This window comes from Struthio camelus, chromosome 1 (genome assembly GCF_040807025.1).
Source record: "Struthio camelus isolate bStrCam1 chromosome 1, bStrCam1.hap1, whole genome shotgun sequence".
Lineage (NCBI taxonomy): Eukaryota > Metazoa > Chordata > Aves > Struthioniformes > Struthionidae > Struthio > Struthio camelus.
The window spans coordinates 119,354,334-119,379,101 of NC_090942.1; the positions used below are offsets into that span (position 1 = coordinate 119,354,334).

At 43.0% G+C, this 24,768-nt stretch overlaps 1 protein-coding gene across 21 annotated transcripts in view; it reads right to left on the minus strand.

The window, feature by feature from the left end:
• The window catches only part of TIAM1 (TIAM Rac1 associated GEF 1), a 199,652-nt gene that overhangs the window by 17,923 nt on the left and 156,961 nt on the right, over positions 1-24,768 (minus strand). For 17 of the 21 annotated variants that reach the window (XR_011135246.1, XM_068912041.1, XM_068911991.1 and 14 more), the window contains 3 exons: positions 21,004-21,090; positions 17,423-17,647; positions 6,954-7,060 (listed from right to left, as the gene is read on the minus strand). Coding sequence is in view for 20 of the 21 variants with exons in the window: in XM_068912041.1 (XP_068768142.1) it covers positions 6,954-7,060; positions 17,423-17,647; positions 21,004-21,090 (419 nt within the window). In the remaining variant the exon portion in view is untranslated. The remainder of the gene's footprint in view (positions 1-6,953; positions 7,061-17,422; positions 17,648-21,003; positions 21,091-24,768) is intronic. The other 4 variants (XM_068912090.1, XM_068912082.1, XM_068911973.1 and 1 more) reach the window with 1 other exon arrangement.

The following is a 24,768-nucleotide window of genomic DNA, read 5'->3' on the forward strand; positions in this document are numbered from 1 at the left end:
CATTAAGTATTTTAGCGATAACTAATGAATTACCTTCCGTAACACAGTTGCCTTCCCCAAAGCTATTTTATGGCTGTAAAGGCTTACCTAAGCATACCACAGCAAGGTATACTAGGGCACTTATTATCCAAGGATAATTTTCTTTAGGATACAAGCATAAGCTATGAACTAACTGTAGCTGAATGTCTGCACACAGGTGCCCCTTGGACACAGTTTACTACAGCAAGACTACTCGTCTTTAGTTTCTGAGATGTAACTTCAGATAAAGCAGAAGGAAAAAAGGGTGGTAAGTTAAGGGTAGGGAGAAAAAAATCTTCCCCTCCCTCCACCTCTCCTAAAACAAACAAAAATCCCAGTGAGTTGGACCAGTTCATTTCTAACTACTTCAGCTTCTGGTAGTGGCGCGTTTCACAGCAACTAATACACCCAGCTCTCAGTGCCTCCTTTTATTCCTCACCAAGATTCCTCCTATACTGATGGTACTCCTAAGCAGGAAGTACACTCAAACCCTTAGGTTAAGTTTACGTCAGGTTTCAACAGGCTTGGTCTCAATCCCGACAGCTGCAAATCCACAGAGCGCACAGGAGGTGAAAGCCTGGCCTCGGTGCAGGGAAAGAAACGTGGAGGTACCTGCTCTGGTGGCAAGGGACAAAGAACTGACAATTAACAGACGTTCGTCTGAGCCGGCAGAGACCTGAATAGGTAGGTTTTTCCTCAGGAACATTCAGCTTCATGAAGAACATTTCTTGAAAGAATATTTGAGGAAGGCGTATGCAGCGGCACATTCTTTTAAGAGTGAAAGGCACAATTAAGAATAGCTAAAACATAAAGCCATTGTTTATTTTTAGAGTTTGATTCCATATGAAGAGCTTTAACCAGTTCATTCTTAATACTCTGCAGACAGCTCACCGTGCTGGGTAATCGCTTGCAATATGTTACAGGGAAAGATGGGTCACCCAGAGAAAGAGGGGAGAAATCCGTACAGAATGAGATACGTGATAGTGTTTACCTGGTGTTTCTAAAAATTGAATAACAGGTACACAGTCTGCCCCTTAAAAGCAGTTATACCATACTCCAAAAGGGAAGTCTGGAAGACTTTTAAAAGCTTTATCTCCACATACGCATACTTTATAAAATGCTCGTTGACTTCACCCGTACCCAGTTCCAGCTAACAACTAAGTTCTGCTTTGCCACTTCTGCTCCTCATATCTTTTAAATATTTCCCCACAAGTATCATTCATCTGCTACTCTTCAGACAGACAAAAAAAAAAAAAATCTCAAGCACATTAACATTCACAAGCCTGTTCCTGCTTGCTCCTTGAACAAACTGTCTGGTTTTGTTCCTGAATGTAGTCTTTTCCACCTTCTACCTCATATGTACTTAAAATCAATTGCTAGACAGATAACGTAGACGCATATTGGACCCAGTGAGGTTCAGAATACAACTGTTTTGCTTAAAACTCCCAAACAGCATTAACAGAAGCATCTCTGCCACCATTTTCCTAGAGAAAGGTGACAGAATAGGGAAGGTCTGGGATACAAACAGATCCCTTTATCTCTCAATACCAGCTCTGTTTGCCAGCTGCTAAAACGATAGCACTGAGCCAGGATTGCTCTAGGAGAATTACTGCATCACTCTTCAGGCACAACTCTGCAAGCAATTCCACCTAGCAACCTTAAAAGGTGACAAAGCGCTTGCACGACTGGGCTGTAAAATAAAGTTTATTGTACAAGTGCATCAACCCCTCCTTTGCAGGGGCTCAGCACAGGACCTATGCTCACATCCTTCCCAGGCAGGTGCACTCCCTTAAAATTCTCAAGCATTTGGCATTGCCCACAGTGGGCAGTTCTGGCTGCCTGCCCTCTAGCTATGAGAGAGCAGACTGCAATTTCCTCTGGCACTCACCTTATAAAAATATATAGGTGCCTGGGCATCAGACAGAACGCCTTCTTAAACAGCATGCAGCGCCGGGGTTCTACAGCAGGCAGCAAATTCTAAGCACTACTGCTCTCCCAAACAAGACTCGGGCAAATTGCACCCTTTCATGTATTACCAGGATTGTTAATGACATTGCACAATAACAAAAAGCCTCTACAGGCTATATACGTTACAGCTTAGTCTCAAATTTATAACCTTAAAATTAAAACAGCTTGAAAATCCTTTTAACTGCTAATTACTTAGACTAGTCACACTGCACAGCAGATCTGCTCACCAAATACAGCATGCGGTACAGAGAGTCGCTGGATCTCACATTGCTTTTGTTCTTGACTTTACGGTTAACTCGCCAAAGAGCCGACATCGCTGGAAAGGCAGTATTGTGAGAACTGTCATTCAGCGTTTTCAAGCTCGGCTACGAGAAAAATCCCAGTTCTCCACATATTCAGCCGATCTGAAATGCTTTCCCACTCCAGACAAATATTCCATGCTGCTTACTTGATACACAACACAGAAGACTGATGCATTTTAATAAGAAAGGGCAGCGACCATATTTCTCTAAGCAAAGCCTTTCCTCATGTGTCATTTGCCATAGGCCTTGTTTGCTCTCTACATCAACTAGAATTAAGATCTGACTCTGAGTTAAAGCTGAGAATTTAATGCTGCTCTTCATGGAATCATTAAGGTGAAAACTTCAGCAGAAAGGCTGAAATGCAGAAAAGGAGAGGTGAAGGCAGCCCTGGAATATAAATGCCTATTGCCTGTGGCTGAGCATGAGCCGATTGGCTAAACGGCACTGCATAAGAATATTAAATATCTGAAGGGGCAGAAGCACAGAATTAAAAGATCTTTAAAACAGCCAGTTCTGTTACTGGAAAACCTACCCCCTCAAATCCCTATTTTAATCCTTTCACATCCATTGCAACACACTGAAGTTTTTGAGATTTAATTCTGGTTTTGAAGAATGCCATAGACAGAAGAAGAGCTATTTTCTTTGAAAAAGATACCTCTAAATGATGTAAGTATGTACACATGCAAACCACTGCAGCATGCTCCCCTAAGCACAAGTGCTGCAAGGTAATTAGCTTTAATTTCAAGAGGCAGATGTCTTACATTAGAAACAAGGAGAATTAAGTGTCCTGCAGTATTTTCATTGATTACAGCTTTCAAAGCACATTCCCAGCCAAATTCAAAGGACTTGGTCCATTGTAAGAGACAATACGCATAAAGACTGATCGTGGGATGTAACACATACTTTAGCTTTTGGTAACCTTCAACATTAAGCCCCTGTTCAAAGGAGGTGCCCTGAAGACCGATTATATGAACCTTAAATTCTTCTACGCTTTTTGAAGGGCCGAAACAGTCGGCTCACCACAGAGGCAAGTAACTACTTCAGAAATGACTCTCGTAGGAAAGATGCGCGATGTTCTGCTGAACTAGAGACTGAGAGAGAGGCACCCTCTAGATTTCATAAACAGCCTAAAGCCTGAACTCACATGCTAGATTAAAAACAAGTCTGAAGAGGTGGCAGTGATCACGCTTTCCTTTCCCCCACAATTCTCCTTCCCAGTTCTCTCCTCCTCTTCAGGTTTGGCTCCCACATAAAATGGGGAGAGTAGGGAAAGTCAGAAGTCGGTTGCACCACTTAAAGGAAAAAAGTCACACCCAGGAAGCATACGTGCTCACAACTGTTTACACAGATTTAAACCTAAGAGCTGCTTGACACGAGGAAGGCATCGTGAAATCAGATTGGGAGCAAATTCAGAGAACAGCAGCTATCCCACAGCACTGCACTGCACATGCCTCCACCCACTTTGGAAATGGGTTTCTAATATTTTATCAGAACAGCTTTATAGTCATCCTCATTTTTTGCTTATTATTATAAGGATTCCTTTGAGGATAGCCAAGGAGAAGTAAATTCCATATTTTGCAGTCTTTGTAGATCAGTTCTTCCGGATATAGAGAAGACAGGGCTTTCTGAAGAGGGAAGGATCCTCAAAGCTACTGGTGTAACCTCCAGCCCTTCTCCACCATCAACAGCTTGGAGGCTTTTACAGATTAAAAAACAAACGCACCGCTAACTAAGCAAACACACACCCACGTGCACACATGCTGGGGTGGGGGAAGGGAAAGGGACAGCTGGAAGGGAGGAGGAGGAGGAGGAGGAGGAGGAGGAGGAGGAGAAAAGACACTTCCAAGTATCTCCTGTGTTACATATCCATCAATCACCTTCGTGATAAAGTTACAGATAAGTCAGAAGGGACCCAGGCCCAGCTTTTCGTAGGATTGCACACAGCTTACCTTCATAAAAAGCCTACCCGAGCATGTGCTCGAATGCATGAAGGACAGTCACAGCGCTACGTTCCTCTCCTTTTCCCATGAATTATTAACTCTCATCTAGAATCACTCCGCTGGCCAGAGAACTGGGAAATTTCCTCCGTGACGCTCAGAGCTCTCCTCCTCAGCAGAGCTCCACGGGCATCAGCAGACCGCCGTGAAGGTGCAGAGCAGTAGCATTTGCAGCATTAAGCCCTGCTTCAGAATCATGCCATTGCGAGGCAAAAAGCGACCCAAACGCTATTTTCAGATCTTCGGCTACTAACGCTGCATCTGCACTGCAAGAAGTGGAACTTTGCATTTAACTGGTAGGCTCCAGTGCAGTTAAACTGGATTTCTTCTGTTGCCCCATGCTGAATGGCTAAGAGTACTCCTGCCTTGCTTTTGCCAAGAAGGGCAGTAAGTAAACAAGAGAAAGGATCAGAAAGTCTCCCCTTAACACCACCATCTAAGGAACAGACTGGAAGTTCTGGTAGTAACAGCAATGTATAGGAACATGCCCCTCCTGGCAGTATGAGGGCAGAGCACTTCAGTTCCCATGTACAAAAATAACCTGTGTAAGATAGCACTGAGGACGTCAGCCTAATCTTCCGCTCCGTAATCCTAGGAGTATGGAAAGGTGTGGCAATGCATGGACAGGAAAAAACGCCTTTGCTTTTCCCCCCCTCACAATACCAGCAGGGTGATGATTTTCCATGGGGCAATGTGTGTTGCAGAAAGACTCATTACTCCCCATGCAGACTGGCTTTCCCAAGCACAATGAAAAGCAAACGGATTAAGCAAACCCTCATCGGTTTAATCTTAAAAAGTTTTTTAGGCTAATGTTTTTGTTGGTGGTTTTGTTGTATTTAAGAATTAATTTTTGAAGCAATGACACCCCCCCGCCACCAGTTACTGGAATTCTTGATAGATGTATCAACATAATTCAAGGATTCCTACAGCTTTAGTTAGAGAACTACAAAGAAAGCCCACTGAGCACAGTTCTACAAGAAAAGGGACAGAGGCATTCACGAGTCTGCCAAGACGGGCACACTGTATATATATACACTACACATACATCTATGCTTCTTCCATGGAAAACAGTTCCAACCACTTTGTCCCATAACAAATAAAACGTGAAGAAGTAAATACCTCATTCTCCTCTACATTGCACAAACAGCATAAGGCATTTCTGAATTTTAAAAGAAAATAAGGCATTGACACCAACATTTCACTTAGACAGATTTTCACTCCATGGAAACTGGGGCTTATTAGATTTATGAGTTACTCTTCCATTGTATGAATATTAAGCATGAGAGTTGCTAACATATTCCTCAGTTTAACTAAATCTGCTGAGCCACTAGGCTAATCATGTAATCCTTATGCCTTGCTTTAGGCAATTATAGCTCTGAAGATCCAGGCGGCAAGATGCAAAATGGAACCCCACAGCCTCTTACATAGCTCAGAAACAGAAAGCTATAGAAAACACAGCAAGAAAGCTATTCCCAAGTACCTACGTGTTCTGCTCGGCACTCTTCCACAGCTTCAGTGCTTAACAAAAAAATCCCATGCATTCACAGTAAAAAAATCTAGGAGTATCTACAAGCAATTCCACTTTCTCAAGAAGCAATTCTTTATACTTACAAGAAAACGTTCTGTAAGAAAACCTAGAAACAAACTGCAGGAGTTCTTTGCATGCAAGCTCCACATATATTTCACGTAGAGGAATGTTTTCCCTTATCTGACTTCCACTGTCTGGCTATCAAAGACAAAACTACTGGCTAGCGTGACATAAGAGATCAGGAAACAAGAGGCCAGGGTCTTTTCCTTCCTTTCGCTACAATAAGCGAATAGAATAGCAGAGAGACCAGTTCAGGACTCACTAGGACACATTTTAGCTAAAACAAGGGCTGAGAGAAACCACACCTGTACATAAACACAAATTCAGTGAGAACTGATACTCATTAGAACATGCATTCTGTAGAAAACTAGCTGTAAACTCGCAGCATCACTTACGCAACAAATACTAAAAAGCAATCAGTGCCTTTAAAATAATCTTACTTGATTCTGCCTCAAAAGCCACTAATCATCACAGATAACTTTTGCGTGAAGCTCCCCAGCACCAGACGACCTAGTGCAAACTCCAACCACAGCAAAACCCATCCCTTAATAGATGGCAATTAGCAATCCGTTTGCACAGCCTCTTAGACATAATTGGAGTTTTGCTTCAATTTAAGGCAGATTGGATATAATTAGTTTGCATTTAAAAACTAGCATGAGCACTATGCTATTGATATAAGGAAATATTGTAACTTACATGCCTGCCATGACTTCAGATCAAGAAGGAATAAGAAATCATAATAATCCATCTACCTTTTGGTTCAACTGACCTGCTCTGGAGAAAGGAGATGACAAACCAGCCCATTTGAAAAATATGTGGAAACTTTATCACAAGATGAGAACCATGCCTGCTTTTTGCCACTGTAAGGGAAGGGGCACAAGTCTTTCTCAGTAGGTAGTGATGTGCCCATAATCAAAGCTGTAATTTATTACATTCAGTATCATTGGTAAACACCTTAAAAGTAAGATCAACATTTTCCCAGGAAAGATGCTCTAATTGTGTACAGCTGTGAAGTCAGCACATCAGCTGTGAGGCTACTGTGCTTTCACTCTGTGTCATGTGAAAATGAAAATTTCTCACCTTGCTCATCTTATCGGCTTCATCAGATGATTCCAAGTCTTGCACTTCTGTCTCTTCTGGAGCCGTCTCAACAGAGCTGTCCGGGTCGCCACAAAGTGGGTGCCCTGCTGAAATTGAGATGCGTGTGAAAACATGGCCATAATTTCCTCAAATTTGAAAAACTGAGTGCAACAGATACTGAGTTCCCACGAACAGCCAGGCCTGTCCTGCACCCATGTACACGCTGGCAAGACATCATGCCACAGGAGCTCAGTGACCTCAAAAGGGCTACCTGAGGTTACGGCAGGGGCCAGGTTTAACTGCAGATGTAAAAACAAACAGCTTATGGCCAGATATACTATTCTGGTTAGAAACTACAAAAGCTGATTCAGAGATAAGGCTAAAAGGTCATGCTGAAATTCTTACTTCTATTATTAAGCTCTTAGTTGGCAAACAATTGTCTACCTTTATACATCAGTGGTTTCAAGTGGAAACTCCAGTACGTCAGTGAGCATGTACTGGCAAGAACAAAGTCTTAAACAATCATTCCTCTGAGTAAGCTGAACACGAGGATTTTAAATCGTTTGCAGTTTTGGCCTAATACACCTGCTACTGAGTTTCGATGCTGATTTTAAAAAATAAAACCTTTTTTAGCAGTTTCTAGGAGTCTGTCAAATTAGCTGGAAACTGAATTTCGTTTCATTGTAGGTGCAGCAGTCATGTACGTCTATGCCTTAGCGCTCTTCAGAAGCTACGCTTGTAATACAAATAATAACTCTTTTGCAACTTTTTGTAAATAGATGATGAAGCATCTGCAACTGACAGAAGAATTAAAAGAACTAATCCCAACCTCAGAGCTCTGTGTGCACACAGCTTTTTACTGGGATCTCATTCTCTGACTCAAAGAACTTTAGGAAGCAGTATTACTAAACCTTAACTAATCTTCATGGGAAACCAGATTTCACATACATTGAACTTCTAGATATTGCAAATTATAATGAACAGTTAGCATTTTTAACTGACTACAAAAGAAAGCGGAGAAACAGCGAGCGGCTGCATAGACACACACACATGCACCATTTCTGCATCCCATTTTAATTGGAAACCGCTCATTCGCTCTTCTATACAAGGGTAGTTCAGCAGTATTCAGTGATGGAATGAACTCTGCTAGGAAAATGTTGCACACCTCAATTCAGTTTCATGGCAGCTTAAAGAGACACTTCACAGAAGCTGCATCCAGGCGTTAATTACACCTACCATTCCCTTCTCCTCCTCTCCTACCCCCATAATCCCATCAGGAGGCATTAACTCAGCAGTCACACTCCGGGGCTGGACTCAGAAGAGCAGCGTTCAGGGGACATCTCCCTGTTTGGATCCTGTCACACGATCAGGCCAGTGAATGTCCCGCTACAGCTTATGCCTTTCGTGCCCTTAAGTTTATTCTTCAGATAACGCGGTATAAACCTGACTTATATGCAACAGGTGCAGCAACTCACAAAGTCGCTGCTTTTGAAAAACAAGACTCAACAGCCTATGTTAGCAACTTTTTTTTTTTTTTTTGCTGTTAGCATGTAGCATTTAAACATTTTGGTGGAAAACTGGCACTTTTCTGTAACAGAACAGAAAATGTTTCAAACTGCTAGTTTTTTGGTTTGCTAGCCCTATAGATACAAGCAGCCCAAGAGCACACTATTGGGTTGTCATAACCCATTGGTCCAGCAGCCATCCCCTACTCAAGTACTAGGTTGAAACATGACTGTGTTACAAAGGTAGCAATGATTTAGCACATTGAATGCAGCATCATTTCCATTTCAATCCCGTGATGACTCTTATGTTACCCTATTTTCAATTAGACATTTCAATACAGGTAGGTCACGTGTATTTGTCTATAAAGGAGCATTTGACTAGATAGTGATGCTGTAAGTTAAAAGGTCATGGTGAAGATAACACACATCTGTTATTCTGATATGTTTCAGCTAAATGCAGTGGGGTTTGACAAGAAAAGCTATAATAGAGTGGATGGGCTTTTTTTTTTTATTTAGATAAAATGGCAAGCTGCTGTTAAGTTTTAACCAAAAAACTGGTTAAATGTTTCTACCTTATTTGTTTATATTTGTACTGGACTGAAATATGTTTCATGAAACAGAAATAACGATATCTAAGAAAGACGCTTTCTAAACGAATAGGAATCTAAATTCTGCTGTCCCTTCCCTGCAATTAAAAAGCCACTGCTCTTGTTTCAATGAGTGTTATGTTAACACATAAAGACACATTAGATTAGGCTCTCAAAATCAAGACTGAGGACAGAGCTCTAGGTCTGTGCTCTTTAGCACCCAACATTTAGCTGCTGTTCTTGCAAGCTTTCAACCACCGTTAGCAAAACAGTTGCATAATCTTACAAGATTTCCACCTTTTGGGGTCTGGAAATAATTCAGAAAATTGGAATTCAGAAATCTGGAAATAAATTCAGAAAATATTCTGCATACTAGATTGCATCTGAATTGGACACCAAATAAAATCCAAGTAAAAGGATATAAAAGACAGTTCATAGTAGAGCTTTCCAAAGAAGCCCATTCCTTTTGCAAATATAAGGTTTTCCTTTTGAAAAGATGTGCTTGTAACGGATGTTTGGCAAAAAAAAATCTATTTGAAGACGGGTTTTTTCCTGTAAGAAGTTAAGTTTGCCGTGCCTTGCTCATACTTTTTTAAACTTGGAATATCCGTCTTTACTGCTTTCTGGTCTCTCTATTACTGTGTGGAAAAAAAGCTCTGAAACCCTTCCGCTATCCATTAAAAATAAGAGAAAAATGTGCCGGGTGTCATAATTTGGTTTGGGCAATCTGCATTTATTCAGTACAATTAATTTTCCATTAGAAGGTGCGTGAAATGAATCCTGCAGCTGTTTCTCACACCAAGCCAAGGCGAACAATGTTTGTTTGGGTGGGCTGGTTTTTGCTTTTAAACTGTCACTCTTTCTTTTCCTGTACACCAGGACACCACTTAATCTGCTTCCTGCAGTGTAAACACTTTTACCCAGTAGACAGTAGTCTTTCACTCGCGTCTTAATGAACGGTCACACAGTACATGTGCTTAGGGCTTCTCTAGGGTCTTAGGCTGCCAAAGGCAACGCGTACTTTAGCAGGTTTATCTGCCGGTTGTTAAACACAGGCAATCACCTCAATAACGCTGCACGTTCCTGTAACAGCTATTTAATACCTTACAGTTACTGTCCCATTTCTGTCAGGTTCATTACATCATTTTATTTTCGCCCTGTAAACCCTTATTTCGCTCCGCAAGGAGCTCTGCGGACAACGCACTCATTTCCTTCCGTAGCACCTGAACGCTGCCTACCCACCGCCGCTCGGTAAGGATGGTAATGTGCGGCCTTCGCTTGACCTTAAGGAATTACAAAGGGAAACCCCAAAAGCAGCAGGAAAAAGGGGTCGAGTCCACGTGGCCACAAGCACAGATGGAGGTCTCAAGAGCTCCCACGTCGTCTTGGCAGTAATAATATCCACAACGTTATGACTAAAGCCCATTAAATAACTTCTACTTATGGCTTGGCCTAACAATATAAAAGGAAGTTTTATACCACTGGAGCAAAGGTGCTGGGGCTTAAAGGCCTGGCGAATTACGTCAAGCTTAAGTACCAGCCAACGGTTGGCTTCAATTTTCCACGGCTGCTACTTCCAATTTGCAGGGTTGCTATCGCCTGAGATTTTAACAAGAGTTCCATAATATTTGGTGCTGCTTTTAAAGCCTGGTACTTGGTGCCAATTTTTTTTAATGCAATGGAAATAAATATTCCTAGCCAAGCCAAGTCAGCTGTGGAGATAAGCTCAGAAGCATGCATCCTGCTAACACAAAAAGCAGCATACAAATCAAAAGAGCCTCCATGTTTAGGACCTGAGGACCTTGATGCCTTATTCCTGACTATGTTAAACTGGCCGTACCGACTAAAGTTCTTGCACTGGCAGCGACGGGAAGCGCTAGCAAAGGCAGATGCAGTATGTGAAGCGCTGCGGGCCATGAGCAACAGGCTCAACCGCCTGAAAGCTTTGGTTCATAACCTGCCGGTGCCTTCCTCTCTTAGGCAGATTGTTTTCTGCATCTCCCTGCCTGACACAAGCATGCATAAAGCACAAGGCACTTTGTATAAGCAAAGGGGAACTTGAAAGTTGAAAGGGAAGTCACCTAACGAGTATGGGCGCAGTTTCTTTCAGCTCTGCCATGCCCACTTGTTCTCTTCTTTCTATTGTCCGCCCTCCTTCCCCCTTCCTCTCCCCCCACCTCCACCGCAAGTTTTGCTGACACAACTGTCTGCGCAGCCAGACAATGAGCTGAATAGAAATAACCTTTTATTCACTTATTTTTGCTAGCTTCCCTAATCTAGTTCATCGTATGGCCCCGCAGGCGTTTGTTAGGGCACAACTCGGGGGGGGAATGGGGAGAGCATCAAACCACCGATGAGGGCTGCCTAAATTCCCAGGGCTGCCTGCGGCAGTCGTGATGCTTGTGATACGCCTGCAGCCTTAGAAGCATCACGGCAGCAGCTGAGTGGCACTTTTCCAGCTGATAATTTTGGAGTCAATGAGAACTGAGGTGCCTAAGTCCTCGTTTAAGCCCCGGTTATAAGCCCCGGAGGAAGATGCCCTCCAGCAAATCTTTGCGGAGCCATTTAATGCGTTACCATTCCTCGCTGCCCCTCAGCCAGAGGGGACAGCGGGGATGCAGATGGGACAGCAGAGCAGGACATGAACCCATGCCTGGCCACTACAGGTATCTTAGCTGACACCGCCATCAAAGGCAAGGCTGTGAGGCTGCTACGGCACTGGTCTGCAACCTGCAGCAACCAGGGCAGAGTGCTGCAATTAAGACCTCAAAAGGTCAAGAGTGTGACACTCCCCCCATTTGAACCTTAGCCAAGACACTCAGGCGTCTGCGCTCTTACAAGAAGTGTTGTGGAGATTTCAGTGGCCAAGGACTTCCAGGGACCAATGCTTGACTTTCACCTTAAAAGCATGTAACCTCCTTGGACAATTCAACAACAACGTCCTTAAGCAGAAAGTGACATTCCTTAATGCTGTTAGTGAACAGCCCTGTTATTGCAATTGAGGATTTTCAGAATAAAATTTGCCATTGAATGGAACAATTTTCATACAAATAGTTAGGGATCTGTCTCTCTGAAGTTAAATTTTACTTGGGACAAAATTTGACCTATAAATCCACCATACAAAAGGTTAGTGTACTTTTCTTTCCTTTTTAGAAGAATTCTGCCTGGCTGTCAAACATGGAAACATAAAAGAAGGATATATCATTTTTATGTTAGGCTGTTCTGTCCCACTGGGAAGCCCTATAGAATTGATAACCTTCACCAAGACGCTGCAAAACTCAGCTACAACTATCTCCAGTTATTAAAGTCAACAGAGTGACCAAAGGACGGAATAGAAACACACTGGAAAACACTACCTTTTCTGGAGAGCTATAGAACAAATCCTATAAATATCTTTTCCTTTTGACAGAATTCTACTGCTTCCATTTCTGTTTCAACCATGTAATAAATTTCTCAGATACAGAAAAATCCATGCTGAATGTCATCTAATGCAATCACTCTTACGAAGAAAAATGCAGACTCAACGAAATCTTGCCTTTACCAGCTGCACTGCAGTCACTTTTCACCGTGACCAGTTCAGGAGCCTAGTCAAACACTGGTCTAAGGTCATGCACTTGAGCAGTCTGGTTGGAATAAACAGGAACACTCAGAGACACAAAAATGAGGCCCGCGCTCACGCGCTGGAAACCGAGCTGTGATCAGAATAAAATAGCCATTCCTTCCACAATTAACATGTTTCACTCGATTGCTCAGTAGACGGTTACATAAAATGACTTTGGATTTTAAAAGCAAAACCGAGCGATGGGATGCTGCCGGGGGCTGACTGCAGACCTCCCTCCAGCTCCAGCTCGCTGCTAACAGATACGCACGGGGCCAGCAGGGGGAGCGGCAGCACAACAAGAATATTCAGATAATAAATCCGTTTGTCATAGAGCAGGTAGGCCTGTTGCAGCTAGAACGGGTAGATTCAGACACCCAGAGTTGCAATCTAAAAACTAAAGTGCTAACAGCTTATTTCAGCAGCACCTCAGATAGACTTTGGAAACACAGTCCTGACTGAGACAGAGGAAATCAATGAAAAACGTCTACGATCTTTTGCTGTTAAGCTTTTAAAAAAACAGATCTTGTGACAACAGTTCTGCATATCTGTACTTAATTAAAGGCAAGACCCTCCAACTGCTGCTGCAGTAAATGCCACTGGAACTGCAATAGCAGGTGTTGAAAGATAACAGTATTTTTCAATATGCTACAAAAGAGATGAAATTAGTTGTCTGCCTCAGGAAAACAACGCTGAAGAAATTAAGGCTACTGTTAGTTTCAGTGTTCTGAAATCCACATTACTTGACCTAGGAGCTGGTGTGAAAGGACAAGGATGGAATGAAAAACAACGGCAATTCTTACACTGTATTTGCAAGTTCATTTCATTTTTATACCATATTCTTTAGTGAATGTGTTATCTTGGTTCTCCTACTTTCTAAAAGGCAAAATAATAGACTCCTTAAAAATATCTAGCTGCTTCATATCTAGAAGATTAATATGCTCCTTCAAAATAGTGGTATACTTTCTTTTTATCGGCTACTTCCTACATTGTGATTTATATGGCTCCCAGCTACGCCTGCACACTATACCTTCTGCTAGTCTCCAAAATATGAGAGTATGTAAAGCCTAAACTTCAGAAATTCTACCCTAGAGTGTAAAAAGATTATGAAAAGGTAGTTAGTTGTGGGGAGACCACAAGCAAATACGGATACTACTCCCTACTCACATTCCCAAATCCCAAAGCCTCTTCTAATAACAAAATATCTCCTTCATGCTTTGCTGATTTTGGGGGAGATGCAAACGTTGAGTTCTCAGCTTTCAACCTCCCATTCGCTGGGCTGAGTGGGGCAGATCGTGGAGACAAAACACCGCATGTGGCGAAGGGAGGCAGCTCTCAGCGGTCCTTTTAGGCAATAAGGAAAACATGTGGTGTTTCTCCAGAGAGAATCAGAACTAGTCCTCCTCAGCCAGATTTATGCAGACTACGTTAGAAGGAGAGAAGATGGAAAGCCAGGACAAACATTAATAGATGAAAGAAAGAAAACTTGTGGCTTTGTAAGCATCAGGTAGAGCAAATGCATAGGGGAAAGTATACATCATATCCAGGATGCTATTTTTTACATCAATTAGAGATGTAAAACCCAAGGTCATCTCAAGAATAATCTCCTAAGAAAATACAATGAAACAACAGCTGCCACAGAGCTGATCTGCAGTCGCTATCCCCAACCTCAGTCTATACAATGCAGTTTGAGGTAATGAAACAGCTGTAAATCACATCACATTTAACAAGACTGCTGGCAGTCGCTCCATGGAGGTCAGCTCCCAGAAAAACAGAGCAAGCTTTGCGCATGGAGGACCTCCCAGCAAGCAAGGCATTAGGAGAGCTTCCTAAAAAAATTAACTTGCAACACAATACCTTTCTATTGAAAAGATACAGTATCATGTGCCTTACATAAAACTTCTGCCCCTTGCTGCCTTCATGACACACGGAGAATTGCAATAGTGAAGAATGGCAGTGACAGGATATCAGTGTAATCAGTCAACCAGACCCTGAATTTGTGGGAAATGGGTGGATCTCTAGGTGATTTGTACCTGCTGGCATTCCAGCCCAGCTACGTTTCACTCTCCTGCTGAAATGGAGGCTATACTAGCTCAGGACAGAAAAACAAATCTGCATGCTATAAATAAAGCATGTAATAGAAAACACCGAGCTGATTTGCCCAGCCAGCCAAGCTGGCAGCAATCAACAAGGATACAAATAAATGGGTCAGTGGGTATTTCAGGCTTGACTGCTCTCCACAAGAAGCTGCAGAGCTGAGACCACAAATCTAAGAATCAGCTACAAACCCCCAGATAAGACCACACATTTCCTTTCCAAAATTCACGTGGATCTAATTTTAGGGAGAAAAAATCCCTGAAAAAGCACGGGGCTAGAATAATAAAGGCTTCGGCAAAACACTGCATTCTACTAACATCTAAAAAGAGAAATTGATGGAGAAGATCAAAACACCTGCCTCAAACTTTGATGCAGACCATTGATTTCACTCCCCGCTCAGGCTAAGTAATTCCAAATTAGAATATCACCGTTGTTTAGTTTTTAACAGCCTTATGCCATTCTTTAGAGGTATATTTCATATGGCAATTACAGGTGCTTTCAGAAGCTGCCATAAACACCTGCACATCTGCTGCTGTGCTATTTTGCTGCTTCTGTTGGTTAAAGAATTATTCACCCCCTCCTTTGAGGAGGAATGAAGGCAATTCCCACCTAAACCTTTGCTATAATCTGAAGGAAAGCAAGCATCAGGAGAGTCCTAGCCTTCTTTGCCTCCTATTGTATGAAGGAAGAACTAAAGGACCTGATCATAGCACACCGAAAGTAATAGACAGCAGTACCAAGAGAAATTTGAGTGGAAAAGGAAGCCAGAATGTCAGCCTCAGTCCTGGGGAGCTATTTAAGAAACAGGCACTTTGTGTCACCAGATAGCTAACACGCTTACTGCAGGAAACGGGGAAAAAAGTAGATGTTCCACAGCACTGTAGTAAATGCAAAAGCTAGTTTGGGAAAACCTTATAAAATCTATGAGGACAGTGTTACTCAAATAGAGCAACATAGGGGAGGATGTATCTACAAAGCAGCAGAGGCAGGTGGTCTAATTTTGGTGTGCCATGCTGATCAGCTACGTCCCACGGTTTCTTTTCACACAATGCACACCGTGCTATTACTGGACAATATTAAAAAGCAGATGTTAGGTTCTTTGGATGCATTTGGCAAATCATAAGCTGCCTGAACATCAGCAAGGAAAAGGATCCCCTAACTATTCAAAATAATGGTACACAGAGCAATGACAGTGGCAGAGAGACTCCTTTTTGAGAGCAGCTCTGTTATCAAATGTGACTACTGTAGATTAGAAATCACTATGTTGCATGACATGAAAATCCCAGTTCCCGCTTCTCTGCAGCCAGGGCAGACATATACTTCCGTGAAGAACCGGGGTACAATACTCAGCACGCATTTCAGTGAAAAAGCACAGGTGAAGACAAAAGAACGGGCCCCCCACAATGTACTGGTGTTATGTGGGAAATGGGGACATCTTGTGGTCAGCTATCAAAATTTACCGGGTGAGCTTAAGAGGCTTTTGTACTGAAAAATCAACTAACTGGGAAAAGTTCAGTGAAAATTAAAAAGAAAAATGTCCTCCTGAAAACGTTTAGTTTAGCAAAAGGGTGTGAGGAGAAGTTCTTTTCTCTAACAGCTATGTAGCTCAAGCACTGAACCAGTGTTTTCCTTTGTTTTTAGGCGGTTATCCCACATCTTACAGAAAGCTGCTTTTACCAATCTCCTCAGGCGTATTTGCAGTAGGCTGTTTTTAAGCTTTCTTGTTCATGCAATTCCACCTGCTGTGAATACCACAGTCCACAAAGTCAGAGCAAGAGCCCAGCTCTCTCTTTCCCCCATAAGCACTCCAGTTACCAGAACAGTGACATTTGTGTTAACTCAGTCTCAGTAAATATTTTAAGCAAAACAGAGCGGCATCCAGAGCCGCTGTTGAGACACAGATTGTGCCTACCTGATCCTTTGCAGACAGAGATGTGTCTGCTCGGTTATGAGTCCAAGCAACTGAACTCGCACTGTGGCTCATTTGCTCCAGCTCAGCATCATGCTGATGCAGTCACAGAGCTTCTGGGTTAGCTCAGATTTGCACCCAAACTCATCCCAGAATCCCCTACATAAAACAATTAGGGCAGTCAAATCTATGAGGAGGAGGCTGACTTTAGCCTTGCTAAAGTGCATTACCAGCCCCTCTCCCCCTGCCCCAGCTTTTATTAAGAACGTCCAAAACAAAAATGTTTCATAAATGTCAAAACAACTATTTCGACATTTCTGAAACCTTTACTTTGATGTTAAAAGTATTGTGACATATTCAAAATCCATTCACTTTTGACTGGAAGGCAGTACCTACCTCAATGCAAAATGTTTTAGGTTATCTAGAAGCTATTTTTTGGCCATTCCATTTATTTTTCCTATCTTTTAAATGATTCCAAAAACCTGAAGCAAATATGTACACCCAGTATCTTCTCCTGGCTTGGGGAAGGCGGCATTTAGAAACATTGCTCTGAACAAGCAGGACAGGTAGGAGGAGACACAACGCGGGCGCTTTCCTACTATCCCAGTGCAATTCCCAGTACTGCTGTCATACAGATCTAACAGCTAGAAGCCATCAGAAGAGGTGGTCCTGCACTTTCATCACAGAAGTTATACACAGGGATCAGTGGGATTACACTAGCATACGGTAAATCTGTATCCTCCTCATGGTGATTTCTACAGTGAAACCAGTACCTTGGCTACTCCCAGCAAATATTAGCGTGCTGTCGCTCAAGTCAGAAGGGTTTTCCAAGCGACGTGGCGGTGGCTGCATTAATTTCTGTCCTTCCTCTATCTCAGGATATGTACGCACTGTAAGACACAGCAACGGCTGAACAAGGACATCTTTCAGCAAAGCCGAGTCCAAGTCTTCAGCAGGTTTCTTGTTGATCTCAACAATTTCATCGCCAGCTTTAAGGCCTGCAGTGCAGAAGGAAATGGGTAAGACTCTCACAGTAATGTTTCTGTTACCCACAGACATCCAGTTGTTCAGCTAGGGTATTTATGAAGCGCAAGCCAGTGTTATGTCTAGACATAAAGTAAACATTTATGACCGCATATGATACAGAAATGTGATGGACTTTTGCAAGATCTGTGGTCAGGCTGGTATTCCAGTATCTATAAGCTTGAGGTGCCCCAGGAGTCTCTCACAATCTACTAACAGCAAGATATCCCCTTTTCCTTCACATCACTCTGCATTTATGGATAGATTCAGACTTCTGAACTCTCCATACACGCCTGGGGAAGGAAGGAGTGGTGTAAAGCGAGTGTGAACAGGATCTACGCCTCTGCTTTGGCAAAGCGGGGGCTCAGCATGAACAGACCAACGTCTCTCCCCCAGGATAGCTATGTTATTGGGCTGGGTTGGTCCTTTCTTTCACCTGGTTAATAATTTTGCATACAGCTGAATGTTTTTATTGCTACACCTAGGAAGAGACAAAACATTTCCCAATGAAATGAGGCAGATGATGCAAGACTTCAGATAGCCTCCTCTCTGGCCCTGCCTGAATTACATCCTAGCACATAAATCTTCAAAAGGTAAATCTTAGCCCGTGATAAGTTAGTTGTGTTTTTTCAACCCAATTTCAGGAACTATTTATAGTCCCAGCACCCGGGGAATATGGAGATCTGCAGAGAAAACAGTTGGCTCCTGCTCACGTCAGAGGTGACGCAGCAATGCCGACAGGCAACGGGAGGCCCTCCAAAGGTCCCGTGGGAAACCTGCCCTTCCACTCAGCCAGCGGGCCTGCTCTAGGGCTGGCAGCAGCACACTGGACCAGGTTTTAATCCCAGAGAATTTTCCATCGGAGAGCAGTACACTGGGGAGCTCGTGCGGAGAGCACCGACCACAGGAGCTGCACTCACCACCAGCTTTCATTTTCCCTGCATTTTGACATCCCGGTCATCATCCTGGCAGGGCTCCCTGTTGTCAAACTAAGAGCCCACCTCCCCGCTCCCTGCACTGAGAGCTGCTGTTTGCAGGTGAAGCACCCTAGCGCAGCGCAGTCCTCTAGTTTGGGAGGTCAGGCTAATGATGAGTCTTGCCATCCTGAAGGCAGGATGAAAGCTATCACTCAATTCGCCTGAGCTGGGAACAGAGCTCAGCTGCAGCCTCCAAGATACAGGTTACCCACATTTGAGAGAAAAGGGTGAAATGGGGAAGGAAGGAGGCTAAGAGCTTCAGCCATCTTTAGGAAAAGGGAGATCTCGCTAAATGCATGTAATTGTGCCCAGAAACTGTGATGTAGAACGTGGTTTCAGAGAGAATAAAATAAAATAAGTAGAACAACTACAAAGGAAATGGACCATAAAATCATGTTTGAAATAAGGACAAAACAAAGCAAGTCAAGCATTTCATATTATTTCATTTATTCTCCTTAGTGATGCCATGCCATAATACTAGCACATTAATACGCCTGCAACCATAAACATTGCATTTGGGGCTTCATTTACTCTTTGTAATCCTGTTGTTAAATCATTTGGAATGAAGCATCACACACAGCTCAGTACAATCGATCACCTCAAATTCCAGCAATGGCTTAGCTAGAGCAGACCAACCAAAAAAAATCATAAATTGTAAAAAGAAATTAGGAAAAAATAGTATTTAAGACGTTTTAACTGGAAAAAACATCAAAAATACTGTAACTCTTCCGATTAAACTTACTATAGGAAGTGGTGTCCAATGCAAAGATAAACGTAAATAATGGGAGGTACAGAGCATTTTCCTCCCTGCTCTCTGCTAACTGTGGGTATCTTGTGAAAACATCCTATCAAAGACTGTTCACACAGACGTGGCTTTTTATATCAATTATGAACAGCAAAATATTACTGGAAGCTTGTTTTAGCATTTCAGCCCCACAGGAGGCAGCCTGTGTTCGTGCATTTCTTTAAATTCTTGTTCAAGCATTTTCTGCTAGTAAAATAAGGAAGCCTTGCTGAGAACTCCCCCCTTCGCCGTAATACTCTTTGCTGCCCACAAGATGCCCGCAGACTTTTATTTCCCTGCTGCAGGATGGCAGGGAGCCGCCTCAGAGTTCAGGGCTTTTGGCAGATCCCTCGTCCTTGTCAGCTAGGGCATCGCCACCGCTAGCACGGGAGCAAAGAAGGAGATGAGGGACAGGAGAGGGAAAGACTGTCTTTTCCTGCTTCATCGACATACACAGAAGCCTCGAGAACTACCAACGCAGTTTTCTTACAGTGTGATTAAATGCCACAGGCTCCCTGCAGCCAAAACGGACTGTCCCTCTCTCCTTTCCTCTGCTTCTTCCTTCCCAATTTCTGTCCGCACAGTCCTGCCCCTCTGCCATGCCACTTGTGGCACTTGCTTCACTGCAACACAGGCCAACTCCATTTGCCAGCGGGTCAGAAGACCAGCCATAAATTTCTGTAATGGCAGTTTTCTGTCAAGTCAGTGAGCTGAATCGGCTCAGCAAAGAGTGCCAGCGTCAGCACAAGGCAAAGGGCTGAAGCATTTAGGGGGAGAATAGCCCACAACAGCAAACTGTTGAATAAGCTCTGCAGTAGCATGTAATCACTTGTCAAGAAAACTCTGAAGGTGTTTTTGAGGACTCTGCACACACTGACGGGCTAGGATGAGATGACAGTCTTCCCACTCTTCATGATCCCTTTACTATTCTTAAAACCTTGGTTAGATTGCAGCTGGCCCAGCTCCCTGGCCAGCCCCTCCCGTGACTGCAAGAACAGCAGGGCAGGCATATCAGAGGGGGTAAGAAAAATGAGTGCCCGACAGTGGGAAAAGAGGTAAGGGCATGACAGTGTCGGGGTTGATTTCAGCTTGGTTAAGCTGCAGTGAAACCATACCCTGCTCTGCACTAAGACTAGCCTGGTGAGCTAGTTATCTTTGCTGTTTTCTGGTCCAAGTGCTGCCATGCTTCTGGTAATCACTGTAGGCAAAATTAAAGTCCCAGCCACCAAAGGCAACAGGATGACTTTTATTCTACCTGTTTATCTTCCAGTGACGGACTTGAGAGGCACTCTGCTTCTCTTTCTAGTTGCAAGGGACGTGCTAACCTTGCTATGTACATAACAACTAAACTTAAAAGAGGTTGACTATACAGCATAGCTGATCCCAAGAGCAGAACAGCCATGTATTCAGTATTTTAGGTTCCTCCCAAAAGACCATAATGTCTTTGGGAGAGGGATCCTGGTTTGGCGCGATTGTAAAGCTCCCATATCAATAAGCTCATGGTCTACACTAGGAAAACAAACAAAGAAATGGTAACAAAAACATTTTAAAATGGGGAAGCGTCTTTTACCTTTCTTGAAAGCCAGACCTGTCTCTTTGACACCGTTCACATACAGCCGACGAATCCCTTCTTCTTCCACAGAGGACAGCGAGAAGCCTAGGGAGATATGCAGCAACACAGTTAGAATATGTTAACCATTTTCAGCATTTCCTAACCACTGCATGCTCTGTGATAAGGCTGTTTTCTTCACAGTGCAGAGCAGAATTCTTGACCAAGCGGTAGCCCACCCCTGAAAGCCTTACTTCCATAGCTAGCCTTTATTTCATGAAAGTACATCCACGCCACGCAGTCACAAAGACTGCTTGTGTAAGGAAGGTATTCTGCACTAGACCTCCTCTCTTCTCCCTTTTCTTAAAACTTTACAAATACAACGGGAATGTTGAAATGTAAAAGTTGCTATAAGAAAAACCTGATTTTAATTTCTGAGTTTATATAAATCATTTACAGTTTTATTTGAGGCTATCACAGCTGCAAAGTGTTAAACACACTTCAAATTCTCTTGCCACAAAAGGTCAATTCAAGAAGTCTGCAAGCTGTACAATGCAAGCCAGGAAAACTAAGAATTAAGGCTGGCATGCCATCCTTAACCTGCACAAGGCGTAACAGTGCCTGCTTAAGCAGAATGTCAGCTTTTACCTTTTGAATTTCCTGCACTAAACAAGTTTGTGAAAATGCTGCCTCCTCTTCTCCCCCTTTCTTTTCTCAGCTGCTCCTCGCATGACTTGTTATTTGCCAAGTCTCAGTTCAGTGCACATTTTACAGCTACGTTATAAACCCACAGAACAGCCTTATAATGGAAGTATTGACACAGCCTTAATTTTAACAGTGCAAATGGTACTGTTGCATTTGCTATCGGTGATCTTCTTGCCATTTGGATCTGACATTGTGTAAGATAACAATGTGTAAAGGAAACTGTGTTTGGTTAAACAGGTTTTATTTATTTACTGTTGAGAATTATCTAAAGTAGAACACTTGCTTTTCTGAAACTTCATTACTCCCTAAATGGGTGTAGGCAACCATTTGCTCTCTTTTTTTCCATCTAGAAAAATGTTTATAAACCTCTTGGGGGAGACACCTGTTCAACACGGAATCAGCCAGTGCTGAGAGCCTCTTCTTCACTTAGGAGTCCCTTTAACTTTATGTTTATGGATGAGAAGTTATTTTTTCGTACCTCATTTAAAAAAAAAAAAGGAGGAGGAGGAATGTGGCAGCCTGAAAGTTAGCAGCATATGGTGATCCATGACTTACTGAGCTACTTGGAATCTGTATGTGGGTTTCTCAGCTCTGACTAAAAAGAAATTTGTGAAGCTTACTCAACACGCCAACTTCAGCAGAGAGAAAAACTCTTGACTAAATGAAATAATAATGTGAAATATAGTAACTACTGGTTGTCATCTCTGCAAGGCTTACTTGCAAAATCCTAAACCAGAAGCATAGTGATGCACTTAGCCCAAGACTGCAGTTTGAGTTGGTACAAATTATCAGTTGCTAATACAATTACCCTTTTGAAACTCAGATGTTGTTTTACAGCATTACCTTCACTCAAACTACCATACAGTTAAAACAAGGCTGGGCTGCATCTCAAATTCTTCCTGTGGCTAAACTGTGAAGAGCTCAGCACACCCAACCTGGCCCAAAGCTCCATTTCTCTTCTATGGGAGGACAACTACCTCCTCCAGCCTGTCAGGGATAAGCGCATGTGTAGTTGCTCTATCCTTCAGGTTTCAGTCAAAAAAAAATAAAATCCAGAGCAGTAATTAGTGGCAAAATAGGTATAAGGAGTGATTATGTGTGTTGTCTAAGATCAGCTGACCTAAGACATGAGTGATGCAATTGGCAACAGCCCCAAAGTGGTCATTGCACAGGTACACTTAGGTCCTCTGCAGACAGGGCATGTGACCAAACCCCAGGTGTAGCTAAACAGTGTTTACTTCTGCAGCTGTGATAGCGGCTGGGGCTGGCAGACAAAAGGAAGCAGCGTTCCCATCCCTTTGCAACGCTGGTACCAGTGCTTTCACGGCCATGCAATAAACCAGAACAGGGAACTGATCCAGATGAGATATACCTTAGTAAATACATATATATGTGTGTGTGTATATATGTACACCCCCACACACATACATACATACATACATATATATATATAAATGTAGCGAGGGGGGGGGTGTTCCTATGTATATGTATGCATAGTTTATGTGCATACATGTATAGTCTTTGTGTGTATGGACAGTTTTCATCTGGATGAATTCTCCAGGTGCTCCACACAAGCACTTGTACGAGCACTGCATGAGAGGAATGGCAGGGGTGAGAACAAGTGGCAGCAATTGCACAAGCTAGAATCACTGCCAAAAAGATTATGATCAAACCACGCACCAACTCTGAAACAAAGGTCTAAAAGGATGGGTGGTGACTCAGACAGAGCCTTTTCTTCACTATAAAGTTTTAATAACAGGAGGACAAAAGTCAGTTTCTAAAAACGTACGTGGCACACAAAACCAGCACAATACCTGAGCAAATACAGCTTCATAAAATGACTTAGGCCCCCTGAGACACACCGTTGCTAACAAAAATGCCAGTAGAGCTATGTATGTATGTACATACAGCGCCTGGAAGCAACAAGCTCTTACAGCAGGTGCTCTGTGACTTCTGCCCACAAAACCTTATGCAGAGAGGCTGGTATCAGCGAAAGCAGACAAGTACTTATGTGCCCAGCAACGTCAACAGCAGCAGACGGACAAATCTAATAAAGATAAGGTCGAACAGGCTGGCCAGATGCTTCAGGAGCGTCTCTTACCACAGCAACAGTGTTGGGAGTAGAAACACTGCACAAGATCCCTAGCTGAGCTCTCCCTGAAATGCTCTGCTCTCTCCTCTTTACATCACTTGAACTCAAGGTGTGCTCGGACATGATGGTGAAGCTGCTCTAAAGGCCTGCTAATGCCCAAAGGAGCAGCTCTGCTCCTTCCCTGCCACCAGAAAGTCTAAGCTGGCCTGATATAGCTTGCAAAGCCAGCAGAAAGCTATTCACTTTTAGTATTTTACTTTTCGGCCAGGCTCGTGACCTGAACTGGCTTGTTTTACTGTACCCTTAATCAAAGCATTTCACCTCTCTACCTTTGATACCATGTCTGATAAATGGAGATAACAGCACTAAGTCTACATTGTCAGGATTAATTAATAGCTGCTTCTGAAGCATCTTGAAAATTCAAGATTATTATTATTATTGCTATAGCTGCAATGCTAGCAACAGCAACAGGTAACGTCATCGATGATTTTCATAATCTTAGACATTGTCAAAATGAACACTTTTCCAATTCCTCTGGAGAAGTCCAGGCACAGGGAGTTTGGGCATATGTTTTTAAAACATGCAAGAAGTAGGAGAAGGGTTGAGAGCTGAACAGAAAAAACAGGCAATCTTCAGAACGAAGAATCTTTTAGCGCCCCAGACTTTCAGCTGTGGTACTGGTTCCCGACCCAGCTGCAATTCTTGCGAGGGCCTGAGCCTCGAGCGCTGCCCAGCTAATTAAGACCCAATCCCCAAAGCATCCCCACTCACAGAAGGACTAAGGCAGGTGCTTAGATGCTTTGAGACTGTGCAGTCATATTATGGATTAAGATTTTTTTCAAAAACAAAACCAGTAGCAAGAACCCCGAAGCAATCTGATTTAAAGGACATATGCTAAAACAATAAAGCTCTGATCTTTGCACTGCCATAGCTCATGAATGCACTCAGCTTTCTCTCTGGATTGTAAAAGTGCATATTGCCCATGTTAA